This window comes from Coenobita brevimanus, chromosome 13 (genome assembly GCF_032717465.1).
Source record: "Coenobita brevimanus isolate Jiangsu-jjx chromosome 13, ASM3271746v2, whole genome shotgun sequence".
In the NCBI taxonomy this organism is placed as follows: Eukaryota; Metazoa; Arthropoda; class Malacostraca; order Decapoda; family Coenobitidae; genus Coenobita; species Coenobita brevimanus.
The window spans coordinates 48,950,220-48,974,115 of NC_136966.1; the positions used below are offsets into that span (position 1 = coordinate 48,950,220).

Genomic DNA, 23,896 nt, shown 5'->3' on the forward strand with positions numbered 1-23,896 from the left:
TCATGAAAGACTGGCCAGGAAATAGCCCAGACCTCAACCCGATTGAAAACCTCTGGTACCTCGTAAAGAAGAGTCTCCAAGGGAAGGACATGAGCTCTCTGCCTAAGCTGGAAACCACCATTCGTGACTCCTGGGAGAAAATACCCCTCCAGCACCTCAGGAGCCTCGCCCTTTCACTTCCAAGACGTCTCAGGTCCGTGAAGAAGCGTAAAGGATACCCTACGAAGCACTAAAGTTAAATAAAATGCATTATTTATATGTTTTATCAATGTTGAAAGGTTTGTTTCATAGGAGGGACGCAGGGCGCTCGATACTTCTGACGAGTACTGTATATATATATATATATATATATATATATATATATATATATATACATACAGTATATATATATATATATATATATATATATATACAGTAATCCCTCCAATATCCGGATCAATAGAGCCATCGGTAGGTTCGGTTATTGGTTTCGTCCGGATATTGGGCCCCAGCTTATGGACTTGTACTTATGGACCCTAACTCAGAGAAACACCTATACAACTCCCTCTGGACATGCATAGCTCCTATTTAAGACCCAAATCACACCAATAAGGCACATAAATGACTGAAATAAATGCAGAAGAAACATAAAATGAGGGTTTAGAAGTATGTTCATACATTAATAAACATTCTGCTACTTATGGACCCTAACCTAGCCTAACTCTGAAAAACACATTCCTACTGCACATGCATGTGGTAAGTATAGTATGGAAAAAAGTACAGTATGAAACATTCTGGTAAGTATAGTATGGAAAAAAGTACAATATGAAATATTCTGGCTACTTACAGCAAGTCCCTGGCCACCTCGATGAATAACCGCCTCCTCTCGGACTCTGACAGTAAGAACGATTTCCTGAAGCACTTGCGGTACACTCTTCCTGAAGTCTTGCACTGAACTTAGTCAATAACACACAGAAGTCCGTTCTCTTCACAGTGTTCACTTTAGTCCAAATAATGTTCCATTTTAATTTTGTGTTGCACATAAACTTTTCCCAATTTTTTTTTATTTTCCAAAGCCAAAACAAAGAAGGTTAGTTACGTTAAATTTTGTTTCCACTGAGTCTTTTCTCTCATTTCGAAAACCTTAACACAACACACCGTTTTTTTCACTGCACAACACTCAAAATTCCCGTGTGGTCTAGTGGAGAAGTTCTTGCTGTTTATTCACTGTCAGAGTCCGAGGGTATCACTGGCAGGCGACCAAGGGGTGCATCGCTGGGTCGTGGTGATGGCGTACCGACTACAGAAGACTCTGACGAAAGCCGCAAACTCACATCGAGCGGTGACTCCACTGTAGCTGATGTGCTGGGCTGTGGCTCGGTGCATGAGGGCCTGTCTTGGGGAGGCAATGGAGTGGAGCCAGGGCTTGGCACAGCAGGGATCATGGGCCTGAAAAAACTGTCAATCGTTGACTGACGCAAGGACCGACGATTCTGACGATTGATGATGCGCTGCCGGAAAGCACGCACTTCCTCCACGAGTCCCAAGGGCCCCATCTCCCTGTTGCAGTCCGTGTGTTCCAGGTAGTCTAGGACGAACTCTAGATGTTCCCGGAGTGCGCTCAGCTTGGGGATGGCTGGAGTAGTGTCCTGCTGAGAGGAGTCCGCATCATCGTCGCCTTCGTGGTCGGAATCTTCAAGTTCGGGACTGACACCAGCAACCGAAGACGCGATCTCGATATCAGACAACGTCTGATACCCAGGATCGCCCTCGTCGTCGTCCAACCACTCACGTACATCGTCCACATCAACAAAGTCGCCGTGCGTACGTAGCCGTGCAAGGAAGTCATCCACGTCAAAGCCCAGAAAATCGTACTCCACATCTGTTCCGAGAAGTAGATGAGACCAACCATTTTCAAGAGTTTTCACAGGGACTTCCTTCCATGCACTAGCCCAGTTGTACAGCGCAGACTTGATGTTGTAGCGGCGAAGGTTTTCCAAAGTCCACTTGCCTCGAGTGTCACGTCCTTCCCTGCGCTCGTCCTCGTCCTCGAGAACAACCATCACCTCGTCCAGGAACTTCCGATGGTACAGGCGCTTTGTTGCCATGATCACTCCTTGGTCCATGGGTTGAATAAGAGCAGTCGTATTAGGTGGCAGAAACATGCACCTAATACGGCCATTCTCAGCAACCAAGTCCTTGTCGCACAGGTGGGCAGGTGCATTGTCGAGCAGAAGGAGAGCCTTTACCTGGTCGCGAGGGATTCCCAGTGTCTTCGTCTGGTACTGGATGACCTCCTTGACGAAGTGACGGTGAAACCAGTCTTTGAAAATCACAGCTGTGAACCATGCTTTCAAAGAATGGTACCATATGACAGGAAGGACATCCATCACCCCACAAAGGCACCGAGGCTGCTTTGCACGGCCAACAACAACGGGCTTAAGCCGGTGCATGCCGTTAGCACTGACACAACACAAAGCAGATATCCGTTCCTTAGAAAGCTTGCGGCCAGGTACACGCTTCTCCGTCTCATCGGCTAGAGTGTTCGTTGGCAGCGAGCGATAGAATAGGCCAGTTTCGTCTGCGTTATAGACTTGACCGAGAGTGAGGCCCTCCCTGTCGATCAAGCCTTTCACCTTGTGCCGAAACTCGTCAACTCCATCCTCGTTAGCGTCCAATGCTTCGCCATGTGCTTTACGGTTAGTAAGGCCATGTCGCAACTTGAACGCGAAGAGCCAACCTTCGGATGCCTTGAAGTCTAGGGCGTCGTGAAGCCTTGCAAACTTCTCAGCAGCAGCCTTCAGCTCCGTTCCAGGTACCATCACACCAGCTGCACGTTGCTGTCGGTACCAAATTAATGTGGATCGGTCGATTTCTGCAAACTTGGGGGTAAACATAACCTTCCTTTCCACGTTACGTTTGCTTCTCGACGAGAAGTCAGCCGTGTACTGCATGAGTTTGTCTCGGGAACATTTGATATCGAACAAAGTCGACCGGGCCAGGTTAAACTCGCGGAGAATGCGTGAAGAAGACCAACCCGCATCAACTTTCTCCAATATCTCCCTCTTCTTTTCCAGAGTCAGCACCACTCTCTTCCTTTTCTCAGGTGGCGGGGCCATCATCACACACACTAAGAGGAGGGCCGAGAGCAGCAGGAGGCCTTGCAGCAAGTACGGCACCACCACAAAAGCGAGCACGTGGGCAGCCATTACGAAGAGCGTAGGTCCAGTCGCGGTGAGAGACAGGCGGGAAGTGGGGAGGATGCAGCGGCGCTCTATCGAACGTCGGAGGAATCACGAACCAAAACAATACTCTCCCGCAGCGCGCGCGGCAAGTTCAAATTACGGACGGCAAAAAATCGATTTTTTTTTTTTTTGGGGGGGGGGGGTTGGACCATTTTGGGAATGTTGGATCCCAGGATGATAAGGTCCGGGTAGTGGGGATGTTCGGTTATTGGGCGTCCGGATATTAGAGTGATTACTGTATATACATACAGTGGAATCTCAAATTTCGACAGTTTAGAATTCGATGAATCAAATTTTGATGCATTTTGGAGTGGTCTGCCTACCTTACTTTTCGATGCAAAGTCGCGTATTTTGATGCTCTCAGGGCCAGACTCCAACCAAAAAAAGCAAAGATAATATTTTTTATGTGAACCAAAATGCTAGAAGTGAAGGAAAATTATAAGAAAAAGTATGAGCCAAACCTAATATCGTATGTGACATGTGTCAAGAAGAGAATGAAAATCAACATCATTTATTCATACGGTATATGAAGCATACGTTGATATGGTTCCGAGACAATTCACCATCAAGTCAATTCGCCATCAGATAATTCCCCGTCAAAACATGGACGATTTCCCATCAGGACAATTTGCACCCAGGACGATTCCCCATCATTCTATAAATATACTTATTATTAATTAATCAGTACTTTAATAACTCGAAGATATAACAAGAGAAATTAAAGGAAGAGAATCAAATAGTAGAAATACTAAAACAAAATGAATTACATGTGGTAGCAAATACAGTAGGCAGAATACTGAAACGAAGAGCAATACGGTAATTATGAATATAAGGAGCAACATAGAAATGAACAATAGAGACTGAGAATAAGAATAGTCATGTTGTTTAAGGACAAGTGCTCCCAGATGGGAGTAGGCACCAACAACAACAAGCCATGTGCAAGGTGATGCTCTGTTGTCAGTGGCCATCGTGCTACTGTCCTGCCAGCAGCCAGCCCTGTACAGCCAGGTGCTGCACTTTCAGTCTGTACCTTCCACATGTGGACATGCATTTCACTGCAATTTAGTTGTGTGTATTTTCTTTGTATTTTCGTTGCAACTTACCTGTTTCAAGATGGCAAGCAACTCTAAATCTTCGCAGCCAAAGGAGAATTGGTAATACAGGAAAGGGCAGAAATACACGAAGTGTACACTTGCTGACAGTATGGCAATACAGTGCAGAACTACAGTTATCATACTTAACCACAATTATAGTTCATAAAGTTTACAGGGGGTGTGGGCAAAAAATCATGATTTTAGGTAGTTAGGTTCGGAGGCCCCGGACCCAAACTAATTTTTCCCATAAGAAGTTCAATTTAAATTTCGATGATTTGAATTTTGCAGTGATTTTTAGGTACATACGCCCATCGAAATTTGGAATTCCACTGTATATATATATATATATATATATATATATATATATATATATATATATATACAGTAGAACCTCGGTCCTCGAACACAATCCGTTCTGGAAGGCTGTTTCAGGACCGAATTGGTCGAGGACCAAACTAATTTTCCCAATAAGAAATAATGTAAATCATTTTAATCCGTTCCAAGACCCCAGATGCTTACCTATTTAAGTTTCAGCACTGGTACCAGGGCTTTCCTTTACGAGGTGACTGTATATTTCTCTTGCCTTTTCACAAATTATATCCTCACTAACACTGTCTCCTGCTAACTGTTTCTCATTGATGAAGATAAGCAATAATTTTTCCACTTCTTCAATTATTTTCCGTACTACTTTCCTCTTTTCACTCCCATTAGCGGTACTGGATGAACTTGCTTTCTTTGGAGCCATTATTAGGGGCTAATACTGCACTGAATCAAGAAAAATGTGAAGCACAGCAGGACGACCACGTTGACGAACAACAAATGTGGACGTGTGACTGTCGGTCGGCTTGTCGCTGGGGTCCTCCGTCGGCCAGCTTCCCTTTGTTCGGCTACGTTCGGGTTGGTCGAGGTCCGATATTTTGGTCGACCTCTGGAGCAAAAATTTCTTGAATTTTTTGGTTGAGGTCCGATTTGTTCGACATGTGAGACGTTCGAGGTCCGAGGTTCCACTGTATATATATATATATATATATATAATGTATATATATATATATATATATATATATATATATATATATATATGTATATGTATATATATTTATATATATGTGTATATATATATATTTATATATATAAATATATATACTGTATATATAAATTATATATCTATATATAAATAAGAAATATGACAAATGAAAGTGGCAGGGACATTTCTGGCCTGAGATCATGCTTGTCAAGCATAATGATAGAGGCAAACCTGATCTGAATCGTCTGAATGATGGGAATTTCCAGTTGCATGAGTAACAGCATCAAAGGATTAATAATTCAGTTTTTAGCTCTTTGGCTAATAGAAATATCCTTTTACTGAGTAAATTTTTCTTCATTAAATGTGAAAGACTAAAACTGTCATGAAACTCATTTGAGTAGATGTAGTGTAATGAATACTGATGATTATTTTAGTGTGAAAGGGTTTATGATACTGATATATTTAATTCAGTCATTCATTCATTATCTAATCCAATGTTGCCCCATGAAGTGCATAGGAGCTCAGGGTGAGGCAAATTGGTCCTGCCATTTAAGATGAGAGTGACCAGCCTCACTCATCCCTGAGTGGCATTATGTGAGCAGTAAACTCCAACCACTCCATGGATATAAACTTGCACTGGCCCAGTCTGATTGGAGTGCCTTAACTGCCTACTAAACCACCAGGTGCCATAATTTGGTTATATGGTTATGTCCCAGCATAGTAAATGGTTTCTTGGTGTATAGGAAACCATTAGGTTTGTTATTCAGTGTAGAGTCACCAGTAGACAGAAGGAAGAGGAAAGAATGAAGGAAGGAAAGACAGAAGAGGAAAGATGGAAAGAAGAGAGGAAAGGGCAGGTGCCCGAGAGTAGCACTACATTGAGTGAGTGGATGGTGAGCACCCCCACCAACCAGTGGTATATTTAATTAATATCTAAAAAAGAACATTAAAAATATTGACAAGACATGTTATTTAAAGTTTTTGTTGGTAAATTGTGCCCATTACATCATGGACTTTGTAATGACTTTGTATCCTTGTTCAATACTGTATTGTGTATCTTCTGTATGAATCCACCTCCTCCATCATCAGTTCTTGGGGTGAGGGATCTGGAGTAAGGCTCACTGATTGGAGTATTAGTGAGAGGAGAAAGGAACCCTTAAGTTATCATTCTTTCTTTATTCCACACCCCGACCTGACTGCCTCTGAAGTACTGAGCAGTGGCTTTATGCAACATAAATTGGGCATTGGGGTTTATACCTAGGTACAGAGACTGTATTTACCATTTTCCAGCTCTTTACCCATACTAGAGCGATTTTTTGCCACATTTGAATAGTATTCTTTGTCTCATATTGTCTTCCAGTCATCTGTGAGTAACTGAGCATTTGCACTGAGTTTGCTGTCAGCTGTACTTGGCTTTTGCATTTTTACCAATACTGTTAGCTGGTTAATGTGAGTTGTTTTGATACACACAGTACTGTGATCATCCTGTTTGAGATGTATTTGTGGAAGAAAATATAATTCATAGTTATCATTTTCAGTTTTCTGTGATTTCTTGTTGCAGTAATCAGTGTGTATAAAAACTGTATTTAAAACTGATTTATATTTTCTATTGTAATATTGTTTTACAGTTGTGGGATTAATTGCAAATATCATTAGTTTCATGTTTATAATATAATAATAAAATAACACCTGTTACATATTTTACAGGCTTTCTTTTCAAGACAGTTGTATTACAAGTCAAGTCTTGACACAAAGAATCGAGTGTATCAGAATCTTTTACGAACTACAAATGGGGGTGAAAATCTTCATATACATGAACTGCAAGAAAAGATCAATGACCTCAACAGCAGGTAAGTGCTTTCACTTTTTTGTGTACTGTATAAAGATAACTTGTTAGGATAATTACACTCATTTGTCTCACTCTCAACTGAATATAATCACATATTTTTAACTGGAATATTATACTAAAGTTGTCCTAACTATGTTAGGGTTAGTAGTACCCATTGTTGGATCTAGCCTTCTGGGGAACCTCCCAAAATGCACCCAACTTACATCTTAGCTAACAGCATCCACATAAACATTGATAATATAAAGTCATCAGTACTAGTAGCACTTATACACTGTACAAAAATATGCAGAAAGAATATTTATATCCCACTAGACTTAGCCCAAAAATATAACTAGACTGGAGTCAAATCTCTTGGAGCTCATTACACAGCAATTTCATTTCAAGTATTACTTAGGGCTATGGAGTTGGGAGCAAAGTATGACTTATTTCAATGGATTTTTCTTTTAACAGTCTGTGTTTGTTTATCCCTAGTGATCTTGATCTTGATTCTTTGTTAGGCCTATATCAAGCCTAACTAAGAATGTTATTATTATTTCACTACATTTTGAGCTTTTAACCCCTTCTTTACCAAAATGCATTTGGCAATACATGTGTACTTCTATTCTTAAAGCCATTGAGGTACCGAGAAAATTTTGGAAGTACAACTACACGTACTTCCAAACATTATGGTTGTCCGCACGGCTTTGCTGCCTCACCATGGCTCTTATAATCCTTCCACATGGTTTTCAGCTGCAGAAAAATCTAAGCCATATGGTAATGCTCCTTTTTTCTCGACCAGTAGTAACATCATTATGTCATATTTACGTCATGAAACCTCATTAGTTTCGACCGATTGTAGAATACATATATGACATTTTCTCAAGTACCAATCCGATTATCAGCCTCCCCACCACCCACGCCTCCCCTGCGAGTCTGCGATTATTTTTCAAGTAAATCTGTGGTTGAATACTGTGAAGAGTATGTATGATGGTGCTACGGCTGCAGTGCGCGTGAATGGTGAACTGAGTGAATTTTTCTCTTTGAAGGTTGAGTTCAAACAGGGATGTGTCATGTCTTCATGGTTGTTCAGTCTGTACATGGATGGGGTAATAAAAGAGATACAAGGTAGGGCAGAAGATGTTGGAGTGGCCCTAATGGGAGAGGGTAGTGTTTGGAAACTCCCTGTACTGTTGTTTGCAGACGATACTGTTTTGTTAAGTGATGATGAAAGGGAGCTGAAAGGCTTGGTGAATGAGTTTGGGAGAGTGTGTAAGAAACGGAATCTAAAGGTGAACGTAGGGAAGAGTAAAGTGATGGTCTTTGAGAGAGGTGAAGTCAGTGAATGTACAGTGAGGTTGGCTGGTGAGGAAATGGAAAATGTGAGTGTGTTTAAGAACTTGGGTAGTGTGATGAGTAAGGATGGAAGTTTGGAGGGTGAAGTGCTTGAAAGGGTACAGCAAGGAAGAAAGGTTGCTGGTTCCATGAAAGCAGTTATAAGAAATAGGGAAGTGAGCATGGGAGTGAAAAAGTTACTGCCTGACGGTATTGTGATACCAACTCAAACGTATGGAAGTGAAGCTTGGACATTGTTGGAAGGACAGAAGTCAAGAGTGAGGGCAGTGGAAATTAGTTATTTAAGAGGGGCCTGTGGAGTCGTATGAAGAGACAGACCGACAAATGAGGATATAAAGGAGTGTCGTGGTGTGGATGAGGATGTAATAGGAAGCGTTAGGAGGAACACACTGAGATAGTTTGGCCATGTAGAGAGGACGGAGGGTGAGAGACTGACAAGGAGAGTGTATGTGAGTGAGGTGGAGGGGGGGAGAGGGAAGGGGAGGTTGAGGATGAGATGGAGGGATGGAGTGGAGAGGTATATGAGAGGGAGGGGTGTGAGTTGGGAGCAGGGTAGTGAAATGGCGGGGAACAGGACGATGTGGAGGCGATTTGTTTGTGGCCACCCCTCGTGGGATTAAGGCATCTGGCAGTAGATAAATAGATAGATAGATAGACTACCTCTAATACCACAACATCTCATATGCACCCACTTCTCACAAACACTGCACAAGATGGAATTACTTGCCACGCCCTTGTGACAGTAACGCACATGGCCACTCTCCCTCTTTTTTGACAGTACCACCACCAGTCCTAGATACCATCACTTTCATTTTATCTGCATTTACTCTTAAGCCCTTGTACCCCATACCATATCTCGACTTCCTAAGCCTTTCCTTGACCTCCCTTTCATTCTCTGCAATCAACACCAAATCATCAGCATACAACATCTCCCACAGGAGTTCATTTCTGAAGTCATATGAGAGGGCTACAAGTACCATGCTAAACAACAAAGGACTCAAGACTGACTCCTGATGCACACCAACATTCATGGAAAAGTCATCGCTTATATCTCCATTCACCCTTACTTGGGTGCGAGCACCCACATACATAACCATAACCATCCTAACCAGCCACTTCTCGATCCCAAGCTCTCTCATTGCCCACTTCACCAACCCTAGAGGGGCTCTGTCAGAGGCCTTCTTGAGATCAGCAAAAACAAAATGCAGATCCCTTTTCTTTCCCATATAGTTTTCCTGAAACTGTTGAACAATGAATATGGCATCAGTGGTCCCTTTGCCTGGCAGAAACCCAAACTGTATCTACTCATTCTTTAACCCTTACAATCCTGCTGTCGGCATGGTGCTGACAGTATAAAACATCTCTATTAATCCCAGTGACGTGATGGTGCCAACAGCAAAATTCGAGCACTGTAGCGCATCTCAAACTGCTTCAATCTAACTAATTTTTTGCTAAGGAGTAGCTTAATGTACTGGCAACACTGTGTCCAAGCAATTGTAGTATTGAGTTTGGTTCTGCATGGCTGGATAACATCAGTTTGCCACTGTCCGTCATAGTGTCAGAATGTCGTGAAAATCACACAATTTTTCCTCCTCATTGGGCTGGAGGAGGCTGTTGAAATTGCTACATGGACCCTTCTGTCCCTTCATTCAGTGTTTCTTCAGAAAAGGAAGACCTGGATAACTTCTGGGGAGGAATATGAGCCAGTGGAAAAGGATATTGAGAACAGGGAATCCCCTATTCTCCTACCTGGTTCTCTCTCATCCCGCCCAGCTGGGTGGGAAAACGTCACTCACGGCTTGGGAAACTGGGCTAAAAACACAACAGACGGCTATCCTGCTCTTATATCTCCTACAGAGTGTACTTTTTTTTGCCTTTCCTTGATTTATATGTCCTTCTGGATTGTTTTATGCAATAAAAAAATTTTCCGTTTTTGGTCCGAGATTGGGTGGGTATAAAATTGCAAAAATGCCTGGGATGGTACGGGTTAATCATACCTTTTAGAAGTCTCTCCATTACCTTCATTATGTGGTCAAAAGCTTTATGCCTCTATAATTTCCTCTTTCCATGGCATCACCCTTCTCCTTGTACACATTTACAGTTACAGGTATCCCCGTGATTTGCAAACCAGCCATTCGCGCTCCCACAAATTCATGGGTTCATCCCTCGTGAAAAAATTTTACAGATCAGAATCCTTGGGGTAGCATCGAGGCTGATTCACGGCATCAGTCTCTTCCTGCACATTCCCGCGTTTCCAGTCGCCCCCGTACAAAGCCGCCATGCCATCATGACACCCTGCCTTTGTTTCACTCTCTGCCCAGCCACTGTCGTGAGGGTTTCAACCTCCCGCAGGCATCAAACATCAAACTTTCTATTTTTATTATGCCTTATAGTTCTCTCACATGTGCGGAAGTTACAATAACTTGTATTGCAGTGCGTGCAATACTGTTAGTGAATAACTGCCTTATTTTGTGCGATTTTTGATGCCTTTAGTGTTATAACTTATGCTCCCACAAAATTACCCTAAAGTCTTATAACCATACCCATTAACAACTTTTTATTATTAAAGGATTGTAATGTATACTATAGTACATTATATGTTTGTGATGTTTTATGCTGGTTTGAGGACCCTAAAATGGTTTTTAGGGGCTTACAGGGGTAATTAGATGCTGTATGGGCATTTTCTGGGGGGAGCGTCCAAAATTTACTGATCCTCCCTCATTCGTGGAGGTCTGTGTCCCCAAACCCCCATGAATATCGGGGGAGACCTGTACACTCTTCAGGCAATCATCCAGGACAACGCATTCATATACAGTCATATTTATCAAGTCAGTGACTAACCCTCTTCTTCTTCCCCGTCCTTAAAGAAGTTTTAGGCTTAGGAGGATTACAGTTGGCCATGGTAACACTGGGCAGGCAGAGGAAGCTTAGGGGAAAAAAAATCCTCTCCTAAACCACACCAGAACCACACACTAACAACGGAGAGGAGTTAGTGCTCTGAACCAGGCACCAGGGCATCAAGCACACGCATCCTTCATGCTTGGTGTGGGAGGGATGCACTGTGATTGGCTAATTGCCCTGCTTGAATATGATTGGTTTCGTAATTGCCATGCTTGACTGTGATTGGTTTATGCCCGGCTAGACGCGTGGGCTTGAGGTAATGGTGGCATGTATTGCACAAGGCATCAGAAAAGCATCACTTCTGAAGCTGCATTTGCAAATTTTGTGCAATTTCCGTGAGTTACTGATATTGCAAACTGTTCCATGATGTTGTCACATATAATGAAGCTGCTATTTAGGATCGTACGATTTAGAAGATTCCATTGTATAGGTTTATCCCACTATATGATCCCCCTTTATGTGATACCCGCCTTAGCAGTGTAAAAAAAATTAACACCCTTCCCTGCCTAACGATGGCTAGTCCCTGGTTATGTGATGGGTTTTGTTTTTTTGAACCAATTTTGATGATATTTTGTATTTAAATTTTGTGTTTAGGTTGAGTTTTAAACTGTTTTTTGACTTAAATTAATGTGTTTTAGTCATAGTTGAGGTGAACACTGTCATTTTGGGGTACAGTTTACTAAGTTTGATTTTTGTTCAGACTTATTTTTGATGATTTTCAGATTTTGTTTGTGGGTTTAGGCTAGTTATAAACTGCTTTTAGACTTAGTTTCCCTAGGTTTAAAGCAATTTGGGGGTATAGGTGAGCTAGAAACTTGCTTTTGGACTCATTTAGATGGGTTTTGGATCTGGTTTGGGGGGAAATCCCATGGCTCCACAACGCATACTTATACTTTCTGTTATAACGTCCCTGTTTATGATACCCCGGCTCAACCGTGGGTTTTCCCAAATGCATCGCACTGTTATAGTGTGGACGACCTGTATATATATATCCATTCATCCATCCATCATCAAATCCTGTGTTGCCCTATGAGGAGCACAGGAGTCCAGGGCTAGGCAAGTTAGTCTTGACATTCAAGATGAGAGTGACCAGCCTCACTCATCCTTGAGTGGCAGTACGTCGGCAATAAACCCAACCTTCCCTTGGATATAAACCTGCACAGACTCAATCCAATTGGAGCGCCTTAATTGCCCACTAATCTGCCAGGCGCCATAATTTGGTTACAGTATATAGTTGCCACCCAGCATATTCAATGGTTTTCTGGTGTACAGGAAATCATATCTGCTCAATGGGCCTTGGCTCTTATTATAACCCTATACGAATTTATTTGTCCCTAACTGGACACAAAAGTTGCGGCTTCGGTGGTCAACCTGCCCACAAAGTAAAAAAAGTCCATTCCATGGTTCACCAGCCTCTCTGTCCACACGTGGATAATGGACCTTAACCCACAAGCTGAGCAAGAATGGCTGTACAGATCCCTACTGAATGGTCAAAATCTCCCGGCTACTCTGATCACTGATAACATTCCAACAGCACACAAGGAAAACAGAGCGTAACCCACAAGCTGAGCTAAAATAGCTGTATGGGTCCATACCGAATAGTGAAAGTACCAGCCTCAGAGGAGTAACACAGAACCTAACCCACCAGCAGAGCAAAAGTGCCCATCTGCCTCCTCATCGAACAGTGAAAGTTCCATAGCATCCCTTGCCTCCCCCCCCATCCCTCCTCCATCCCTCCCCATACTTACTGCTGCCCACCTTATTTCCCTCACTTTCCCTTAGTCCTCCCAGACCCTTGTGTCGCCCACCATCCCTGTGTGATCATTTTAAAGTTTTTTGTTAATACTATTGGTCATATCAAAATTTTGAAAACACCATGACAAAGCTCATGATATTCTGCATCAAACCTTATGCTTAGCTGTTACACAGTGCAAGCAAAATTTTGTGCTAGGATGTTGGGAAGTTATTTGAAGGTATTTTTTACTCTCCAAGTTTATTCGTACTGCATTTTTGTACTATTACTCATCAATTTGGTGTGTTTTATTAACTTATCTTATAGTGTAAACACCAGTGAACATTATGGTGTACAATTTATACCAATATAACCAATTTCCAGGGAGTATACAGGTATACCCTGGTTTAATGATGCAGTTGGTTAAGTAAAAACCCATCATTAAGCAGGGTATTGTATCTCGGGGTAGATTTAACATGTAAAGTATAGGGATGCATTATTTAGCCTCAACCAAGTCCTAAACCCACCCAAATGAGTCCAAAAACAAGTTTAAAGCTGATCTAAAAGGCCCAACAGCTGTAAAAGAAGCTAACCTAACACCTGTAAATGACTCAATAAAATCAACAAATAAAATATGAAAATCGTCGAATATAATTCTGGAAAAAGTCAAGCTTGGTAAACTGTACTCCAAAATGGTAATGTTCACTCCACCTGTGGCTAAAACACATTAATCTAAATTTAAAAACAGTTTATAAATCAACCTAAACACACAATTTTAGTCTAAAATATCATCAAAATAATAAAAAAAAATAAATGAAAATCCATTGTTAAACTGGGGTTTGGCCGTCGTTAGGTGGGGGTATGGTGGTATTTCTACCTCCACCATTAAGCTGGGGTATTGCATCTAGGGGTATCATATATCGAGGTAAACCTGTATTGAAATTAAAAGAAATGTTTTTCTTCATGCTACGAAGTCAGCCATCACTTTTGCTGTCTCAGAATCTGTCTATCTGTCTATCGCCAGACGCCTCAATCCTGTTCGGGGTGGCCACAAACAAATCGCCTCCACGTCGCCCTGTCCTCTGCCATTTCACTGCCCTGCTCCCAACTCACACCCCCCTCTCTCATATACCTCTCCACCCGATCCCTCCATCTCATCCTCAGCCTCCCCCTCCCTCTCCCCCCCTCCACCTCACTCACATATACTCTCTTCATCAGTCTTTCACCCTCCATCCTCTCCACATGGCCAAACCACCTCAGTGTATTCCTCCTAACGCTTCCTATCACATCCACATCCATACCACAACGCTCCTTTATATCCTCATTTGTCAGCCTATATCTCCATGTGACTCCACAGGCTCCTCTTAAATAACTCATTTCCACTGCCCTCATTCTTGACTTGTGTCCTTCCAACAATGTCCAAGCTTCACTTCCATACGTTAGTTGGTATCGCAATACTGTCATGTAGTAACTTTTTCACTTCCATGCTCACTTCCCTGTTTCTTATCACTGCTTTCAAGGAACCAGCAACCTTCTTCCCTGCTGTACCCTTTCAAGCACTTCACCCTCCAAACCTCCATCCTTACTCATCACACTATCCAAGTACTTAAACGTACTCACATTTTCCAATTCCTCTCCATCCAACCTCGCTGTACATTCACTGACTTCACCTCTCTCAAAGACCATCACTTTACTCTTCCCTACATTCACCTTTAGATTCCATTTCTTACACACTCTCCCAAACTCATCCACCAAGCCTTGCAGCCCCCCTTCGTCTTCACTCAACAACACAGTATCATCTGCAAACAACAGTACAGGGAGTTTCCAAACATTACCCTCTCTCACCAGGGCCACTCTAACATCCACTACCCTACTGTACCTTATACCTCTTTTATTACCCCATCCATGTACAGATTGAACAACCATGGAGACATGACACATCCCTGTTTCAACCCAACCTTCAAAGAGAATAATTCACTCAGTTCATCATCCATACGCACTGCTGTCTCAGAAATTTTTTGAATTCCTGAGAGGGTTAAAAATACTGCAACCATCATATTCAATGATTTTTTGTGGACTTTTGTTGTTTATGCATTGCTTTCTTAGTGTGTAGCATTACACTGAATATTCCCATGTGTGTTTTGATGTCTAAGTACTTCTGAAAGACAGCAGAACACTGTCAAAAATAGGAGGGGTATTGTGCATATTGGAATTTTTTTTTTTTTATACATTGTTTTCTCAGTGTTTAGGATTTTATTGTATATATTTCATTTTGTGCTTTGCTGTCTAAAAAAAGCCAGAAGACCTCAGAACAGCCAATATTAGGAGAGGTACTGTACAGATTGGTAGTTTTTTGTTTATTTATTTATTTATTTTTTTTATGCATTGTTTTCTTAGTGAAGGGAATGTGAAGGTGGATGAAGTAGTTGGTGAGTAGGGTGTATCTGCAGAGATGGATGAGAATGGCAGTGCGTTAGTGGACTTTTGTGCCAGGAGTGGGTTGTTGATAGCCAATACCCACTTCAGACACAAAATGATACATAGGTATATGTGGTGAGTGATGAGAAGGGTGGATGATGAACTGAATGAATGGAAAGCAGTGATTCATTATGTGTGTGTGGATGAAAGGATGAGAAGGTGTGTAATGGATGCAAGAGCATGTAGAGGTTGGGGGAGTGAGCTTTCTGACTACCACTTAATGATGGTGAGAACCTAGGTCCAAGTGAAATGGAGAAATAGAAGAAGGGAAGGACAGGAGGAAGTAGTTCATACAAGGAGGGTGGAAAGGTTACAAGAGGATGGAGAGAAGGTAAAATATAAGAGAGAAGTGAAGGAGTGATTGGGTAAATATGGATTGGAGCAGACGGGGGACATGGAAGGTGTGTGCAAGATTCTCACAGAGGAAGTCTGTGGAGCACGTGAGGTGGTGTGTGGGGTGAAGAAAAGACGATTGGGGATGCAGGGAACAGCACTGTAGAATGAAGAAGTGAAACAGGCTGTGGCACAAAAGAAGAAAGCATATAGTGTGTGGATGAGAAACAGGGGCATGGAAGAAGCTGAGAGATGGAAGAGAGAGTTATATGTAGAGAGGAGGAGAGAGGTGAAAAGGTTAGTAAGAGAAAGAAGAGAGTGGATGAGGAATTTGGAAGGAATTTGAGTGTAAAATGGAGGGAATGTAAGAAAATGTTTTGGAAGGAGGTAAGGATAGTTAGACAGGATGGCACAGGAATTAGTCAGGGAGTGAAAAATAAAAATGGTAGATTACTAGTGGAGATGGGAGAAAAAGTGAGCAGATGGAGAGAACACATTAAGGAATTGTTGAACATAGAGACTGAAAGTAATGCGAGTATAGGTGGCTGGAGAATGGCCGGGAGAAGGAAGGATGTGAGAAGAGAGGGAGAAATCAGTAGGATGGTAATTGTGGATGCAATGAGGAAGCCTCAGGAATTGATGGAGTGTGTGGTGAAATGCTGAAGCATGGGGGAGAGATAGTAGTAGAATGGATGTGGAAGATCTTCAGATTGGCCTGGGAGGAAGGTAGAGTCCTGGATGATTGGAAGTCAGGTATAATTATTTCCCAGTACAAAGGAAAAGGGAAAAAGAAGTGTTTGGTAATCATACGGGCATTTGTCTTCTTAGTGTAATAGGAAAAGTGTATGGTAGGATACTTATTGACAGAGTTAGGGAAATAACAGAGGAATTAGCTGGAGATGAACAGGGAGGTTTTAAGAAGGGAAGAGATTGTGTAGATCAGATATTCATTCTTAGATCTTTAGTGGTTAAGTTTGCAGAGAAGGGAAAAAAGTTTTATGCGGCCTTCATGGATTTAGAGAAAGCATATGACGATGGACAGACAAGGATTGTGGAAAGTATTAAGAATATATGGAGTAGATGGGAAGTTGTTGTGAAGAGTATGTATGAGGGTGCTACAGCTGCATTGCATGTGGACGGTGAACTGAGTGAATTTCTCTATGTGAAGGTTGGATTGAAACAGGGATGTGTCATGTCTCTGTGGTTGTTCAGTCTGTATATGGATGGGGTGATAAAAGAGATACAAGGTAGGGTAGTAGATGTTGGAGTGGCCCTAATGGGAGAGGGTAATGTTTGGAAACTCCTTGTATTGTTGTTTGCAGATGATACTATTTTGTCAAGTGAAGATAAAGAGGAGCTGCAAGGGTTGGGTGGACGAGTTAGGGAGAGTGTGTAAGAAACGGAATCTAAAGGTGAATGTAGGGAAGAGTAAAGTTATGGTCTTCAAGAGAAGTGATGTCAATGAATGTACAGTGATGTTGGATGGTGAGGAGATGGAAAATGTGGGTACGTTTAAGTACTTGGGGAGTGTGATAAGTAAGGATGGAAGTTTGGAGGGTAAAGTGCTTGAAAGAGTATAACAAGGAAGAAAGGTTGCTGGTTCCTTGGAAGCAGTGATAAGATACAGGGAAGTGAGCATGGAAGTGGAAAAGTTACTACATGACAGTATTGTGCTACCAACTCTAGCATATGGTAGTGAAGCTTGGACGTTGTTGGAAGGACAGAAGTCATGAGTGAGAGCAATGGAAATGAGTTATTTAAGAGGAGACTGTGGAGTCACATGGAGAGACAGGCTGACAAATGAGGATATAAAGGAGCGTTGTGGTGTGGAAGTGGATGTGATAGGAAGCGTTAGGAGGAACACACTGAGGTGGTTTGGCCACGTGGAGAGGATGGAGGGTGAGAGACTGATGAGGAGAGTGTATATGAGTGAGGTGGAGGGGGGGAGTGGGAGGGGGAGACCAAGGATGAGATGGAGGGATTGAATGGAGAGGTATATGAGAGAGGGGGGTGTGAGTTGGGAGCAGGGCAGTGAAATGGCGGGGGACAGGGCGATTTGGAGGCGATTTGTTTGTGGCCACCCCGTACTGGATTAAAGCATCTGGCAATAGATAGATAGATAGATAGATAAAAAAAATTTTTGCAATTATTTCTGGTTAGTCGGAAAATTTGGTAAGTCAAACTACCCAGGAGCCCCAAATAGTTTGACATATGAAGGGTTTACTGTATATTGCATATTCCAGTGTGTGTTTTGATGTATAAGAAGTGCCAAAAAACTGCAGAACACTGCCAAAATTAGGAGGGGTACTGTGCATATTACTGTAGTAGTTTTTTCTTTTCCCTTTTTTAGATTATTGCATATTGCAGTGTGTGTTTTGCTGTCTAAAAACAGCCAAAAGACTGCAGAGCACTGCCAGAATTAGGAGGTTCACTGTACATATAGGTTGGGTATGGGTATAGATAGGGTATGGGTGCAGTAGAGGACATTGCTTGTATCCCATCATGCCTTTGGCTCTATTATGACGGATAATTGAGAAATTACTGGAGAGAGAGAGAGAGAGAGAGAGAGAGATATTTTGAGGGGCTCAGAAACTGAGGGGGAGCCCCATATTGTCACTTGTAAAACTTGTACCATAAACTTGCCTTGATGGTACTGTACCTGTTTTTTTGTTCTCTGTTTCGTCTGTGACTCACCGAAAACAAGAGCAATGCAAAATTTGCAAACCCGCGCCAGGGCAGGGTGTGTGGTAGTTCTTATGGAGATGTTATCATGTAATTTTTGTGCAAGCATTGTAGGCATTATTTATCAAGTTAGAAGAAAAAATGTTGAAATTGCCACTATCCCCCAATGGTAGAGAACCCTTTAAAAAATTCCTAGATGCAAATGGTAATCCAGATTACCACCAAAATCTAATGGATTGTTCCTTGGCCCATACCCTACCCTCCAAAAAATTTCAGCAAATTCCATTTCTAACTTTCTGAGTAATCCTGCTAGCAGACAAACAGACCAAACAAACAAACAAACAAATGCTGGCTTTAACATGACCTCCTTGGTGGAAGTAATGAGAGGGTTAATTAGGACTTGATTAAAGTTGGAATTGAGTTTGATTTGCCCTGCTTATCTGAGAGTGTACTGTGTATGTTTTGTTCACATTTACATCTTTTCCATCCACTTGTATTAAGGCAGGGATAAAAATGTTTTTTCTGCCCAACTGCACAAGCAGTTGGTTCTTTCATATTTCAGGAGCTTGTCCATCCCACTGTCACTGAAAACTGGGATAGGTTGGAGATAGTATAATCTGTCAGTCTGAGCTTTCAGGTTAGTCATAGTCTCTGCTGTCTTGTGTTGCCCTACCAAATGTTATCACGTATATTTTTCATTACAGATTCACTGAGGTGACATCAGCATCAGTTAGATGGGAAACTCGCATGAGTGAGAGCATTAGATGCTGGCAGTGCTTCAAGGAGTGTGAGTCAGAGGTCACAGAGTGGATATCAACTGCAGAGAAGTTGTTCCAGGAAAAAGCTATCACAACAAAGAGTTACCTAGAATCCCATAAGGTAAAGATCCCATGGAACTTCTAAGAATTGCATTAGTAGTAGATTTGTATTTATCTAGTAAATGTATGAAAAACTGTGGTAAAATTAGAAGTCATTATCAGAACCTGGTCTCAAACGATAGAACAGTTCCTTCTTACTGAAATTAGGCACGTTTCTCCCAAAAAGCTGTGATGGTACCCATTCCCTGAGAGAGAAACAGCCTGAGCTCAGGCAGGCATAAATTACAAACTCAGCAATGAGTTTCTGTATCACTTCAGTTATGACTTTGCCTTCAACAAAAAGTTCACCCAACATAAGGATTAATGGTGTTAGTTTGTGAGCATCCTGAAATGCAAAAAGTGAACTAAGTTTTAGAGGTATGTTGCCCCCTTCCCACAAATCAAATTTTGATGGTGCAATACAGTACAGTTTTTTTTTTTTTCTTAGCTTGCAATTAGCATTGACAAAATCTTAGATAAATCTGGGTGCCTCATGGTCAGTTAAGGTAATACAGTTTGCTAAGGAATGTGAATTTAGAGAATAGCCAAAATTTTTTTGGCTAAAACTTATTAAGGTTGCATATTTATGTGTAAGAAATTATGGTACAGGCATCATAATACATTTCCATTGTACACTTATTTTTTGCTTTAGGACTTCTTCATCAATGCTCCAGAGCATTTGCTTCTGAAAGTGATAACCTGTGGCCAGGACTTAGCAAAGTATGTGGCAGAATCTGAACAGGAGGCTATAAACATAGCCATCAAGAGTATACAGAACCGATGGGACGATGTAATGTGTCATGCACCACTTCATTTACTTAAGGTAACTATCTTCATTTAGATTATATGCATTTTGGAAAGTTGAATCTCTCTCTCTTTCTCTCTCTCTCTCTCTCTCTCTCATCTTTGATACTTTAAATTTTTTTTTTTTTTTCTGCCCATATGAATTTAAGGATACTTGATAAACTTGTTGATGGAACTGATGAGTTGTAGTTTGATGATGGTTTGATCAGGACTGTACAATACAGTACATCTGATAATGCAGTGAGCCCTTAAGTTTCGCATCTAATTGGTACCATGAGGTTGGCACAAGACCAGAATTTCACGAACCGAAAAGTATTAATTCAATGGTAAAAAATTCAGTTGGTTCTAGAGCCCCTCCCAAAGTCACTTTTTCCTCACTTTTGAGATATAATTCTCAAAACAAGATACCAAAATAACAGTATGATAAAAATGGTAAGAAACATTAAATAAATAGATCACCAGCCAGAAAAATCTTCATTTCATCCTCTACTGAATACTCTTTCTTTTTCACACCGACTCGATACTCACGATGTTCTTTTCTCTTCTTGCCTCCGTCTTTTGAACTTCCCAGTATTTCACCATCAGCACTATTACCTAGTCCTCCAGTGAATGAAGAGGAAGCCATAATACAGTACAGGTAGACCACATGAGAACAATAGCTGAACGAAGGGAAGGGAAAAAAAAGTGACCGCTGCTGCAATCACTACCAGAGCACCATACACATAGTCTCACAGCTGGCAGAAACTGTGAAACAACATGCCGGACAACAGCTGATGATTGCCTCACTCACCGGCATCCCATATATTGACTATCTATCTATCTATCTATCATCTAATCCTACATTGCCCCATGAAGAACGTAGGAGCCCGGGGCTGGGCAGTTGGTCCTGACATTTAAGATGAGAGTGACCAGCCTCACTCATCCCTGAATGGTATTACACGAGCAATCAACCCCAACCAACCCATGAATATAAACCTTCACGGACTCAGTCCAATTGGAGCGCAATAATTACCCACTAAACCACCAGGCGCCAAAATTTGGTTATATGGTTACCACCCAGCGTAGTAAATGGTTTCCTGGTGTACAGGAAACCATTTGGCTTGTCACTCAGTGTAGAGTCACCCACAGGCAGAAGGAAGAGAAAAGAATGAAGGAAAGAAAGACAGAAGAGGGAGTGTAAAGTTGCCCATAGGCAGAAGGACAAGGAAAGAATGAATGAAAGGAAGACAGAAGCGCGAAAGATTAATTCTTGATCATGAGACATAAGTCTTGGAAATTTTGGACTTTTCTGCAAAAGGTAAATTGGCGAACCCAAATCGCACGAAACATAAGGGCTCACTGCCCTACCTAGAGAGCTCATTCCAGATATATATACATACTGTATAAACTAAGATGGTTCTTGATACTTCATCTACCCTATCATTATTCTCCAAGACCATCATATATATAAAGAGAGTGGCATGAGATACATTACAGTAGTAGCACAGTATTAGAAATATCTTTGGTTTAGTGTCATCATTCATGTTAAATTGGGATGACACATTAATGGATCCCTGATTAATCAGAAATTTTATATGATATAACAAACTTTGTATTACAAATCATCATCATTATCATCATCATCCCTTACCAGTTTGACGTTCAAGTTTTCGGTCATTCTCTTTACAGTTAGAATTCCGCTTGGATGAAAATACATTCCATATGTATGTGCGTGATATTGAGAAGGAATTGAGCAGTGAGCAGAATGCTTACAACAAGAATGAAAATGTAGAAGCTATCAGAAGAAGACATGAGGTAAGTTTTAGTTACAGAGTTGACTTAATACCAGCCCTCCAGATGTGTGTACAGTATTTGAATAAAGTAAAATAATCTTTAATGTTGATGCCTAAATTTTGAAAGCTTGTTTTCTTTTATCATAGGTATCTAATCAGTGGCTGTACTTTGAAGAACCTTTATGTCTGGCATTAGATTAGTTTATTGATACTTTGGTACCATTCTGACTAGATGTGGCACCTGCCCACAGCATTTATGTTGAGTAAGGCATAAAAGCATACAAATGTGTAGCACAGTAACAGTTTGTAAGCCACCAGGTCTATGTGTGTGTGTGTGTGTGTGTGTGTGTGTGTGTTCTTACATTACCTAATTGTATCTTTACAGGAATGAGTCAAGCTCGTACTGTCCCATGTATTAAACCATTTTTTTTCATACATATCCCTATATTTATGAATAGTTTTGGCACATGCTATTTCATTCAGTAGTGCATTCCATTAATCAATTGCCCTATTGGGGAAACTGAATTTCCTTATGTCTTTATTGCCGCCCTTTTTATGTAGTTTTTTACAGTTTCCTCATGCTGATGCTTCCCCATAGGTTATATATTCATTTATGTCTATTTTCTTATTCCCTGAGATGTATTTATATAGCATAGTCATGTCTCCTCTTTTCCTTCTCTCCTTTAGTGTTGGTAGATTAAGTTTTTCTAGTCTTTCTTCATAGCTTAGATCCCTCAAGCTTGATACCCATCTTATAGTTGCCCTTTGTACCTTTTCAGTCTTAACTATGTGTTTTTGAGGTGAGGATTCCAGACTACTGACACGTACTCAAGGGTTGGTCTGATGAATGATATAGTCTTCCTCAGCATGTCTTCATCTATATATGTGAAATCTGTTCTCATATTATCAAGCATTGTATACATGTTACATACCTTCTCACTGACGTGGTCAGTCGGAGATAGTCTGTTATTGATAATCACTCCTAGGTCCTTCTCCCTTTCTGCGTTGTGTTGGATTAAACTTCCTAACTTATAATCCCAATCTGGTCTTTTTTCACTTTTACCAAACTCAGTTACATGACATAAAATTCCTTTTGCCATTTTTTGCTCCATTCATGAAGATTATTTAATTCTTCTTGTAGCTTTCAGCAAGAATCTGTGTTAGTAATTTTCCTTTGTATTTCTGCATCATCAGCAAACATATTTAGATAGCTTCCATTTCCAGTGTTACTGTCTGTGTCATTTATATATACTATGTCATTTATATATACTAAAAACATAATTGGTGCCAGCACTGAGCCCTGTGTGTGTGTGTGTGTGTGTGTGTGTGTGTAGTTATAATCAGCTGGCCGTATCTGAAAAATGGAACAGTGACTGATTCATAGGCCATGAAACAATAACTCATCAGTTTATGAAAATTCTCTAAACAGTTGATGACACTCCCTCTGAAAAGCTATTTACTTCCAGGTCAAATGAAAAACAGTGAATGTACATGACAGTGACATCGTATGAATATGAAAAGATATGTGAACTAAGCATTCTTCTCATGCCGTTAAACAATAAATGTGTGTGTGTGTGTGTGTGTTCTTACCTAATTGTTTCTTTACAGGAATGAGTCAAGCTCGTACTGTCCCATGTCTTAAACCATTTTCATCATACATCTCCTTAAATTTATGAATTGTTTTGGCACACACTGTTTCATTCAGCAGTGCATTCCATTGATCAATTGCCCTATTTGGGAAACTAAATTTCCTTACGTCACTATCGCTTCTCTTTTTATGCAGTTTTTTGCAGTGTCCTCTTGCTGATGCTTCC

General features: G+C 41.2%; 1 protein-coding gene across 1 annotated transcript in view; it reads left to right on the forward strand.

Annotated features, from left to right (window-relative positions):
* LOC145415676 (uncharacterized) overlaps positions 1-23,896 on the forward strand; it is a 561,483-nt gene that overhangs the window by 95,015 nt on the left and 442,572 nt on the right. Inside the window, exons 18-21 of the mRNA XM_080284894.1 lie at positions 7,050-7,192; positions 19,354-19,528; positions 20,159-20,329; positions 21,979-22,104. Of these exons, the coding sequence (XP_080141020.1) occupies positions 7,050-7,192; positions 19,354-19,528; positions 20,159-20,329; positions 21,979-22,104 (615 nt within the window). The remainder of the gene's footprint in view (positions 1-7,049; positions 7,193-19,353; positions 19,529-20,158; positions 20,330-21,978; positions 22,105-23,896) is intronic.